This window comes from Peromyscus maniculatus, chromosome 10 (assembly GCF_049852395.1).
Source record: "Peromyscus maniculatus bairdii isolate BWxNUB_F1_BW_parent chromosome 10, HU_Pman_BW_mat_3.1, whole genome shotgun sequence".
Lineage (NCBI taxonomy): Eukaryota > Metazoa > Chordata > Mammalia > Rodentia > Cricetidae > Peromyscus > Peromyscus maniculatus.
In genome coordinates this window covers 63284970-63296994 of record NC_134861.1, presented here as the reverse complement: position 1 = coordinate 63296994, position 12025 = coordinate 63284970, and the positions used below count along the sequence as shown (strand labels likewise).

Here is a 12025-nt window from a genome sequence, read left to right as displayed (position 1 = left end):
GATTGGCATCTGAATCTTTGATAATGTCTAATAGGTTCTCTCTCTCCTCTCTCTCTCTCTCTCTCTCTCTCTTTCTCTCTCTCTCTCTCTCTCTCTCTCTCTCTCTCTCTCTCTCCTTCCTTCCCTCACTTCCTATCATCAGAGCATGGAATGGGTTTGTTTTAATTACAGGTATATTACCCATGAAATTCATTTTTTGACAAAGAGATTATGAAACAAGACACGTTCACTGCACTCAGCAGGGCCAAGAATCAGCATATAGGATCACACCCATGTCAGTATATATGTGACACACCCAGAACCCCAGTACATGCGTTGGGGGAGAGCTGAGGTGACAGGATTATGAGTTCTAGACCAGCCTCGTTATTTAGGGACACTCTATCCTGGAGTTTGAATCAATTTCTACACCCCAACTCCAGTATAACTAGCTATAGAGAGTTGACCAAAGTACTACACTCCTTCTGCCTCCATTTCCAATCTGTAAAATGGTGATTACAATGCCTATGTGTTGGAGTTGTTTGGAGTACGGGGTAAGTTAATACACAACCGTTCAGCCACTGTGTTAGGAGCTTGGCAGAAGTTAACTTAAAGAAGTGGTCCAGGGCAAATGTGACTCCAGCCAGCCTGACGATACAGACGTGGTTTTGCTCACAATCTCAATGGCTTGTTCTTTACCTTCAACTATTCCTTTACTTGTTTTTCGTAATCTTGAATCCACTTGGGAGAAAGACCACATTTGCATGTGAGAGAAAGAAGGGACTAGAAGCTGGCACCACTCTAACTTCGTGGCAAAGGAGTCATGCCTTCGAACCGGTTTCCTCTGACCTTCAACCGGAAACCAGGGAAGCCCGTCGACCCTCGTAGGGCAGAATTCTACCTCTGTTGACGTTGGACAGAGCTACGGAAGGTGACTGATATACGACAGAAGGAATTGCCATAAGCTGGACTCTAGCCTGCACCATCAGGGGTAGGTAACTGTGAAGGAGATGGGGCACGTGGAGGAACAGGCAGGGACTGGGAACTGCTGGCCTGACCCCACATTGGGCAGGCCAAGCAGTATCACGTCCTGTATGCATTATAAAAAAGCCAGAACTTCAGATTCCTATGAAAAGTATCTGGACGTTCAAATTCTACAGGCCACGTGACACATATATGGTGTGTGTGTGTGTGTGTGTGTGTGTGTGTGTGTGTGTGTGTGTGCCACAGACAGCCTGTTTTCTAAGATCTCTATAAGAACTGAGCTTTGCTGCTTTCCTAAGTCCGGATGAAGACAATCTTTTCCTTAATTTTGAAAGATGAAGTATGGGATAAAGACATTTCCTCTTATTAGATAGCAAAGAATTGCCACTAAGAGTATAACATGAAGAACTTTGGTTTGAAAATGTCAAATAGAGTTCAGGAAACCAGAGACATTTATTTTTTTTTTCTAGTGTGGCCCGTATGTGTGTTCACCAGACGTCAAACACAGTGGCACATAGAATGTGGATCCCTGGATCGTTCCACTAACAGATGGCCTTTGACTTCCACAAAAAGTTACAGCGTGATCTCTAAATAATTAGTCCTGTCAATGTGGTAAGTAAATTAAGTTACAAATCTTCACATTTATATATAACTCTTTTTACAAATAAATGTTTTAAGAACCAACTGTCCAACTCTCATTTTAAAGGCTAATATTGCTGAACAAAAAGTCTGCAATAAATATTCCCTCGGGTTGCTGGGGAAGTGGTTTCACACAGAATCTGTGCTGCAACGAGTGTCTGGGTAATATTTAAAACTTTAATCTTCCCATGTGGTTACTGAAACCTCGTGTTTTGGAAAAAGACACCTCTTATATTTTAAACAAAATTTGTTATTAATTTAAGAAGTAAATGTTCTCAGCATACTAATATTACTTATGGTTACGTCACTCCCAAAATTATAAATAGGTGGTTCACTGGCCCCTCAAATTTACTTAACAGTTAGATTTTAAGTGAACCTTTATAATTACAATTAAGTGTATGCCCTTCCTTATTTATGTATATGTTTGTATGATAACTCAACCAACACAGGAAAAGGAACACAGGGCACTTTTCTACAAAGGATAGCTGAATTGTCCGGTAAAATATTCCCCTTCCTCTTGCAAACTGAAAGTCAAACTGCCGAGTATTTTAACAAAAGGTGAGTGAGTTCCATCGTTCACGGTGTTTGCCAAGTCAGACCTCCGTAGCCAAGGACCTCAAGACCAGAAAGTGATGTATCTTTCTGGACCTTTCTTCCTCGATCGTGACGGGGTACCACAAATTTCCTCAAAAAGTGAGTGTGGCTTGACCAAGGTAGCAACATTCCCCCTGGCCACCCATTTCCCCATGCGGCCTATTCACAGCCACCGCCGCCCTGAGTCAACTGGAACTGAAATCTGGACAGCTCTTCCCGGGCAATGGGGGCTCCTGCTGGAGAGGGTAGGCAAAATATTGGGGTGACACCAGGAAACCGGATGGCTGGGTTAGGTGGATGGCGTGGCCAGTGCTGTAAGGCGGGGGCGACGAGGGTACCAGGCAGCCTGGCTCAGCCCGGGCAAAGGAGAACCTTCGGACAGAGCCTCCTGTGGAGCTGGAGCTGGTGGCCGTGCTGGACTGCCGGGAAGGCGCTCTCAGGCTGGTGGAGGTGAGGATCATGGGTAAGGTCTCTGTCTGGTAGCTGCGGAGTGAGAAGCGGATTGGTTGCTGGGAGGGCTCCTTGGGCCTCAAACAGGTGCAACAATAGATAGCCACTAAAGAGCCCAAGATGATGAACGCGATGAAGATGGAGCCAACGATCAGGAAGGGGACGTAGACAGGCTCTAAAAGGCAAAAACAGACACACACAGATGCTAGGTACCGGTCACTCACACCCTAGCCTCTGCGTTAGCATCTCAGATGTAGGAGGCTAGAAAGCTCATTATCTACCGTGACTGCTCAGCTTTCCAGAGCATTATACGACGGGCAACCTCTAAATCGCCAAGTGTGATGACGGAATGTTCAACTGATGCTGCAGCCTCTGTTAGCAATTAAGCAGCCTATTGAACATCTGGAAGTCAGACATGAACAGTCTGTCGTCCTATTCAGGCACTGAAGGGATAAGGTGAGTTTGAGGGTGTGCGTTTAAATCTACACTTTAGGAGTTTTATCACGGTGGGACACTTAAGAGCCTAACCCACCCTCTAGACTGACAATCCATCTCCTGTCCAAATGTTTCCAATCTAAGAGAACCAGGCCTGCTGAATGAAGTCTGGGGTGTTACGAGACTCTGAAATATATATATATGTAATATATATATATATATATATATATATATATATATATATATATCAGTCCACAGTGAGCCCCAGTTTACTGCCTCTCCCTCCCCCTTACAAATCACCAGTCCTGACTCCAGATGTTCTACCTCTGTCTCTACATTCCCACCCACAGACGCAGTTCTTGGTATTGGCGACCCGGACTTTTTCTAAGGGCATCCCTCAGATATCAAACTCTAGTTTGCTACCGTCTCTAAAAGAAAGACAGAAATAAGACATTTTCACCCCAGAGGTCTCCTCAGGGCAGCTGTCCCAATGGTGGCTTCACTGTGTCAAAGAACCACACTGACAGGCAGCCCCCAGTCTCTGGGCAGCAGACAACAAAAACACCTGAACTGACCAAGGCCCTTGCGCCTGCTTTCTGTATCTGATTGGTTTTTACTGCGGAGGCCACGAGAGACAGAAACTCTCTCTTATCCAGATATGGATACATATCAGAAAGCTTTTGACTTTTCCAGAGACTCGTTCAGTGATTGACAGCCTGAGAGCTGCTAAATTAGTTCTTCAGCATCCCTTAGGTGCCCCATGTGAGTACCACAGGTGTGTAAGGCCAGGCGAAAGTGGCCTGCACATCAAGCCTTTGTATAGCCCTGGTTTCATCAACAAACTTGACTCTTTTGAGAAGTGGCCCGGCATAGTTAAGTCACCAGAGGTTAAACTGCTCGCAGAAGATGAAGCCACTATCCATCTGGTTTGGCCTGATCTCAGACTCACTAAATGGTGAGAGTATTCCAATCCTCTGCTTTCTTTTTTGGAAACCCCACACACACCCCCACACCCCGCCCACTGCTCCCAGGAGAAGGCTGGCTTACCCTGGCTAGAGGAGCACGGTCTGGTCCCTACCTAGTACAGGATGGGGAACCAGCAGAGACGTCTATAGTTTTCCAACAGGCCAGAATAGCCCAGAGTTCCCTGTTTCCAACTAAGGAGTCTAGAAACTACTTCCCAGATCCTCAGGACAGGAAATGCTTGACACCCTCCCCCAACCACCAAAATTCAATCCCAGAGGAGAATCCCGGGATGCTGACCCCCTTTCCTCTCCTGGTTATCCTTTGGAGGATGAGACTCGGATGGTCTCCCCAGCCTCTTTTCCCACTGCCTTTCTCAGTGTGCAGGCTCCAGGCCGCTGCCTCACAGTCCTGGGGAGTCACGGGCTCTCAGGTCCGCACACTTCTCGGGTTTCCTGGCAGTAAAACCATCGCCTGAAGCTGTAAAAGGTTTCCCTAATGTTCCAATTCAAGTGGAAAACTTTTTTCAAGGTGTAAATTTCCTCTGCTGGGGTCGTGATTTATTCACCTCTTAAGTGAGCAAGCGAGCGGAAATTTGACCCGTGTTTTCCGACGTGAGAAAGGGGGGCCCCCCGAGGAAGCCCTGTGACCCTGAATTTTAAATCCCCACCTCGAAGACCTGGGTGTTTTCTGAAGAGCGTGACAATAGGGGGTGGGCCAGAGAGGGTAATACGAGGCAGAGAAATAAAGGAAGTTTAGGAGAGTGAGAAAATGCTACCATTCGCGGGGGGTGGGTGGGTGGGTGGGGGGAGAGACAAAAACAAAAACTGCCTGTAGACTGGATCTGGGCTCTCGACCACAATCGCTTTCCCTGTGTTTCCTGATACTGGCACTTCCAGAGCTCCCAAAGTGACCAGAGCGCCCACGAAAACCCAGCCTAGGTCCAGCTGTTTTCCCTGGAAGCACCAGGTGCACGCCAGCCCTACAGCACCCCCCCACCCCCCCACCCCCCCCCACCCCCCGCAATCCCTTGCAAACTTGCCTTCCCTGGGGCCGAACCCCGGAGACCACGTGCAGCTGGGATCCAAACTGCAAAGCAATAGGATCCCCTGATCTGAAATGCGGTCACCCACCCTTCCCTCCATCCCCAGACCCAGCGGTGTTCACTTTGCTCCTGGAGCTAGTAAAGCGTGCCTGTGTCTGGTGAACGCGGCCGGGTCCGCCCAGGGGAGCCGCACTTACGCGCAGTGATGCCGGGATGCTCCAGCTCTCCGCGGTCGTTGGTGCAGCCGCCCTGCTCCAACCTGGCGTCGGCTGCAGCGCAGCAGTAGCGCAGCGCGCACGAGCCGCAGCAGATGGTGGCGTCCTGCGTGTCGAAGTCTTCGGGGCACTGGAAACCCTCGTGATAGTTGCCCTGTGCGTCCACCCAACCGTGGCAGTACTCCCCAGGCTGCTGCGCGCCCGCCGGGCCCCAGCGCAGCAAGCCCACGAGGAAACAGAGCGCCAGCAGCGCCCCCATCGCCGCCCCGCGCCCGGTGGCCGTTGGAGAGTCGGAGGGCGGAGCCGGGGCTCCGGGGACCACGGTTCCGCCTCCCCCGGCACTGCGCAGCCAGCTGACCCCGCGGTCGAGAACACGCTCTCGTGGGTTAGCAGCGGCTGGGCAGGAGGCGTGGGCTGCGCCGCGGGCTCCGCTGGCAGGGAGACAGCATGGTGCTCGGGGGCGAGGGGACCAGGGCGCGCGGGAGGCCACCGCGGAGGCTGCGAGTGAAGCAGCGGCCGCCCTTGGCCCGGCTCATCGCGTAAGGATCACCCGGGCCCCCACCGCCTCCTTCCCCGCTTTCCTCGCGGGCCGTCGGGCCCCGAACAGCAGCGTCCCGATCGTGGGCTGTCGCCGGCTACCCAGCAGAGCCGGGAGCGCAGCTTGGCTCCCCACGTGCAGATCCCGGGGACCGGCTGCTAACTCAGCTCCGGCCCGTGACTGTCACGCGGGCGGGGAGACAGCCTAGCCGCGGCCAAGTGCAGAGGGCCTGGGGTGGCTGACAGCTCTGCCTGCAGGGCGTCCCTTAAAAAGGCGGAGGGAGGAGGAGACACGCGGGTGAGGAGAGTCCGCCCTCCGGGGTCGCCGCGCGAGCTAATCACAGACAGCGGACGCACGGCGGTGCGGTCCCCGCCGCCCGCAGGTTCACGCGCGCGTCTCCCTGCCGCCCCCACCCACGGCGCTCCCCCGGGACTTGACGGTGACCCGGAGGGGACCAGTCCCCCGCCCCCCACCTAGCTGTCATATAGCCAGGAAAAACTCGAAGAACAACGGTAAAGGCTCCCGTCCCGCCTTGGTCCACGCACGCCAGCTGGCCAGGGGACACGCCGGCCGGCAGGAGTTCAATCAACGGCTTCGTTTAAAAAACGAGCGCGGAGGTTGGCGTTCATCAGGTGTCCTGTCCGCTTCTGCACCGACCCGGACGGTGAATTCTGAGGATTCGTTCGGGTTCTGACAAGCCGAGGGTTAGGGTCACCAACATTTGCACCTCGCTCCCCCCCACACCCCACCCCTCGGCTTCCACAAGTTCACTCTCACCCGCACCGCTGAGCCGGCGCCGGGGAGGACCCGGGTCAGCTCCGCCAGCCAGCCGCACTTCAAAGGCCAGGATTTCGGTGTTCGCGCCCGCAAAGGAAATAAAAGAGCAGAATTAATGATAATCGAGCCTATCTGAACTTCTGTTCGGGCAAAGAAACACATTTATTTAAATGATGTGTCCCTTGTGGGCTGTTTGCAGGGGCACGGTTCCTCCCGCGGAGGGAGAGAGCCTTGTGAAGCCGGAGTTATGTGAAACCTGGGCTAACGTCAGGGCTTTATTTTTACTGCAACCTGTGTTTCCTCTCCGGGTTTTTATGGGTTCGGTTACGTGTGAGGACGTTCGTCTTAGCCGCACGGTTTGTCAAACACTCTGAATACCGCCACCGATTTAGATGTTAGCAAGTCTCGTGAAACAAAATGCAAGGAAGTGTCTGAGCACGGCCAACAGGAGAGTGTGCGGTCACAAGTATTTATCACATCCGCAGCTTGCCCAAGGTCCCGGAGGCTCCTAGAAACACTTCAATGCGAAATAAAACGGTTTATTTTTAAGTATCTAAATTAAAGCCCATTCCGGGGAAAAGAATTACTCCCAGCTTCTAATCTTAAAAGTTGAGATTATCATTTAATTGTAAAAGTAAATATCCAACATGCCACGTGCTTAACGGACTGTGCAAAACTTTATTGCTCTGTGATAGATATTTGGGGAGGAGACAATGATAAGTTAACAGGCTGTTAAGGAAAGCCAAATTACGTTTAGGCAAACAGTGAGTACGTTTTCCTTGACTAAGAACTTACTTGAAGCATAAGGGGAAATTATTTTGGTAGAAATTTCGTAGGTGATGGATTTTTATTTATATAGAAAAAAAAATGTTGTCACCGGGCTCTAAAGTTGAAAAAAAAAATCTAATTTTTTGGAGGCAGGGTGGTTTGGTTTGGTTTTCAGGAAAACAAAGGGAAAGTCATTTAGAAACCACAGCAAATGTGAGCTACAATGACCATAATAAAAAGATCAGACTCAAAGACACACTAACTCTTAATAACTTTCCCAGAACCACACTACTTAATACCTTTTTTTTAAAGTTAAGATTTGAAGAATTTCATTACATCACAACTGTGTGAAACTGTACAGCAGCAACAATCCCCTCCAACACCCCCCCCCCAGGGTCAAGTTTCCCCTTATCCAGCTGTTCTTTGATAGCGTTAATATTTTAAGGAATGATTTGTTGGCCCTTCCCTCCCATTAATTACGGTCTCTGTGCCGCAGTGGGGTGCTTTTCCCTGCGACACCAGCTATAATTAATTTCCTCATTTAGAGCCCTTGTCTGTTTGACTTATTCAGACAGTGTTCTACCCCAGTTTAGTTAGATGATGTTTACTAATGGAAAATAACCAAACTTCTAAATTAGTTGATACTCCATAAATCAGGCAAGTGCGAACATTAAAACCGAGGTGCACCATGCTTTCCTCTCTGAGCCCTGGATCCAAACTGCTTTCAGGTTACCACAAGCAGCCCAGGGGGCCAGGACAGGGATAAGCGTGTGAGGGTTGCTTACCACAAAAGATTCCCTCAAACTTCACACATTGATAGGTTTTACCTTAAAAAAAAAAAAAGTTCTAAGGCCAATATGTGCCTCTCTTTATGTTTACAAATATCCAGACTTTCAGGAATTCTGTTACTGTTTTCATAGTAAAGGAAGATTTAAGGTTCCCTAGAGATGTCCTCCCCAAAGCTCTTGGGGGAAGTGTCATGGAGAGAAATGTTCAAAATGTTCTACCCAGGGTATCATGTAGAAGTTTTAGAATGTTACATTTCGTCCCCCCCCCCTACACACACACACCCACACCCTGAGTCAGTAACAAAAAGTCCCTATTTTGGTGAATAACACAATCTTAAGAAATCACTTTCCCAGCCTATTCTCTCTTGTGGTCTCCAGGAAATTTCTATAGGAAATGAGTTACATGATATGATGCCTGGGATTTTCTTTAATAAACACCAGAAAGGGGGTGAGGGGACGAGAGGGAGAAGAAAAGAGGAAGAAGAAGAGAAGATGAAATGGCAGCATGCTGATGATTGTAGCTGAGGAAAGGGACTTTGTATGACAGAATCACAATTCTGTTTTATCATAAGCTTTCTCTGACATCACCACTGGTGGAACACAGGGCCTTAAGGATGTTGAGTGTGACCTCTGTCATTGGGTTCCACTACCAGGCCCATTTTTTAAAAAATTATTAATCAGTACTGTAGTCTCCTTTATGGAATCTTGTTCTGTTTGCCTGTCTCTCTCTCTCTCTCTCTCTCTCTCTCTCTCTCTCTCTCTCTCTCTCTCTCTCTCATATTCTTATATGCTTAGTAAGTGGAGAGAGAGAGAGAGAGAGAGAGAGAGAGAGAGAGAGAGAGAGAGATGAGAAGGGGGAGAGAAAAGACAACAATGGAAGGACTGAGAACTAACATATGCTAAAAAGAGGAAGAACCGCCAAAGGGTTACCTTAGAAAGCCAGGGGTGGGAGGGGCTGGCTTTGATGAAGAAAGTTCCCATGAGCTTATTTGCACTGGACCCAGAAACAAAGTAAAAAACAATAACAAAATAATAGATGTGGAGCTCGGAAGGTCTATGCAATCTTGGAGCTCAGCATTGTGACCAGTTTTTTTAATCCTTTAAATCCCAGGATGCATATTACACAGAACCTTCTTTGTTATCGGTGTTCCCTAAAATAACAACTAAAGAATAAAAAAGCTTTACCAAAACAACAACAAATGGTTCCTTAACCCACCCTCCAGTCCTTTCCTAGAGTGGTTTGTTATCACTAACTATCCTTTGACTCCTTTGCTGGTGACCTAATGAAATTCTTTCTTGGGTCACTCACTATAAATCTTATTCCAGCCCCTTTTAACCTGGGTTAGTTGAAAGAGATTTTTTTTTTTTTTTTTTGAGAGTTGCAGTATCTCATATTTACCACTAAAGTATAGAAAGGTCCCAAGAAATAGGAAGTATTGCTCTCAGAGCCCAGAAACCCGTCCCTATGGAGGTATTGTACAATCGATTCCTCATGATTGATTGAACGGCCTCTTCCCCCTGCCCAGAACATCTGAGTGCCTCAGCATTGTCAACTATAAAAAGAAGGGATTGGACACAGCACCCTTGGAGCAGAGTGTGCAGAAACACCTTCAGGGATCTTGTGAAAACACAGATCTGGGTTCCAAGCAGCTACAGAGACCAGAGCCTAAGACTCTTGGGGATAAGGTGGTCATGCTGAAGCTGCTGGATTCAGGACCATTTTCTTTTTTATTTTTTTTCCTTTTATTTTATTTTACAATACCATTCAGTTCTACATAACAGCCACAGATTCCCTTGTTCTCCCCCTTCCTACCCCTCTCCCCTTCCCCCCAGTCCACCCCCCATTCCCACCTTCTCCAGGGCAAAGGCTCCCCTGAGGACTGAGATCAACCTGATAGACTCAGTCCAGGCAGGTCCAGTCCCCTCCTCCCAGATTGAGCCAAGCATCCCTGCATAAACCCCAGGTTTCAAACAGCCAACTCATGCAATGAGCCCAGGACCTGATACCACTGCCTAGATGCCTCCCAAACAGATCAAGCCAATCAACTGTCTCACCTATTCAGAGGGCCTGATCCAGTTGGGGGCCCCTCAGCCTTTGGTTCATAGTTCCTGTGTTTCCATTCATTTGGCTATTTGTCCCTGTGCTTTATCCAACCTTGGTTTCAACAATTGTCGCTCATACAAACCCTCCTCTAATTAGACTCCCAGCGCTCCACCCGGGGCCTAGCCATGGATCTATACATCCAGATTCCTCAGTCCTTGGATGGGGTTTCTGGCACAACTATTAGGATGTTTGGCCATCCCATCACCAGAGTAGGTAAGTCCCAGCTGTCTCTCGACCTTTGCCAGCAGTCTTTTGTGGGGGTATCTTTGTGGATTTCTGTGGGCCTCTTTAGCACTTTGTTTCTTCCTTTTCTCATGTGGACCATTTTCTAAGCCCCTCCTGCTGTCCTCCGTCCTCGTCCCCAGACTCAGGTAGACTGAAGGAACCAAAATTGCACGTTCACTTAAAAAAAAAAAAAATCTCACCTCCTCTCTCTGGAGCATTCTCTGGGTCCTGGATCCCAGCACTTCTCAGCCAGACACTGACGGCGGCTGTCACTCACAGAAACCACTTCCTGGCTATAAGAGGCTTTCGGTGAAAGTGGTAAAATTTGTACACACAGACCATAGTGTCCAAACACACACAGGAGCGGCCCTCATGGGGTAAGATGGACTCAAGGACGGGAAGTAAAGGATGGGGGGTGTAGATTCAGGCCAGTGGCACTGATGTCCACACTTGCCCTGCCTCCCCCAATGTTAGAGTTGGTCTGTTGCCTAGCACGTGGTAGAGGTTCCATAAATAGTCAGGGAGGAGATGGATGGCTGAATAAATGACAAGATGGATGTTTTCCCTTAGTGATTACACTGCACTTACTTCTCTCCTGTAATTCCGCGTTGGGGCACCTGTCTTCGTCATTAGTGTGACTTCTTACACGATGTGGCTGGCACATAGCGGACCGTCCAGTAAGTGCTGTGTGAATGACTGGCTGCACCCCATACGTGACTGCTTGAGAACCTGTTGCAACTGAGTGGCAGGGTCTCATGACTACGAAGGAACCAGAGGGGACAGGGTGGGCTTCCATGGCCAAGGTAGTACAATCAATGCTTCATGATTTAACTGAACTGCCTTTCGTGACAGCGCCTTCGGACATGGGAAATCATCAGCTCATCCTCCATGGAGACAGTGACGACCCTTGTCCAAGACTATAGGACTATGAGACAGAGAAAACTGGCCAGCAGAACAGATACACTGATTGTGAATCTGGCAAGGCTGAGTTCGCCTGTGTCGCTCCTGACCCCGAGCAAGAATATCTCAGCTCACTTCCCTGTACCTTCCAAAGGCAATTCTCTAATGTGGTGGTATTGTGTTCCCCAAAATATTGTGTACTCTAATAAATTTATCTGGGGTCAGAGAACAGACAGCCACTAGATACAAAGGCTAGAAAATGGTGGCACTCACACCTTTAATCCTAGCATTCCAGAGACAGAAATCCCTCTGGATCTCTGTGAGTTCAAGGCCACATTGGAAATAGCCAAGCATGGTGACATATGCCTTTAATCCCAGGGAGTGGTGGTAGAAAGCAAAAAGATATATAAGGCATGAGGACCAGAAACTAGAAGATTTTGGCTGGTTAAGCATTCAGGCTTTTGAGCAGTAATTCAGCTGAGACCCATTCCGGATGAGGACTCAGAGGCCTCCAGTCTGAGGAGACAAGACCAGCTGAGGATCCGGCAAGGTGAGATAGCTGTGGCTTGTTCTGTCTCTCTGATCTACCAGCATGGACCCCAATAACTGGCCTCGGGTTTGATT

The 12025-nt window shown here is 48.9% G+C and overlaps 1 protein-coding gene across 1 annotated transcript; it reads right to left on the bottom strand.

Moving 5' to 3' along the window:
• Window positions 1-1389: 1389 nt before the first annotated feature.
• On the bottom strand, window positions 1390-6180 carry Shisa3 (shisa family member 3). Its single transcript, XM_006974633.4, has 2 exons — window positions 5284-6180; window positions 1390-2818 (listed from the first exon to the last, which is right to left on the bottom strand). Exons 1-2 carry the CDS (start codon window positions 5558-5560, stop codon window positions 2379-2381), a joined length of 717 nt encoding a protein of 238 aa, XP_006974695.1. The 5' UTR covers window positions 5561-6180; the 3' UTR covers window positions 1390-2378.
• Between the last annotated feature and the right edge of the window lie 5845 nt (window positions 6181-12025).

Bases quoted from the DNA above. Each gene is read 5' to 3' on its own strand.
- Shisa3 (XM_006974633.4), bottom strand. From the start codon at position 5,560: ATGGGGGCGCTGCTGGCGCTCTGTTTCCTCGTGGGCTTGCTGCGCTGG. The intron at 2,819-5,283 runs GTAAGTGCGGCT...TTTGCCTTTTAG, and splicing joins GCATCCCGGCATCACTGCGC to AGCCTGTCTACGTCCCCTTC.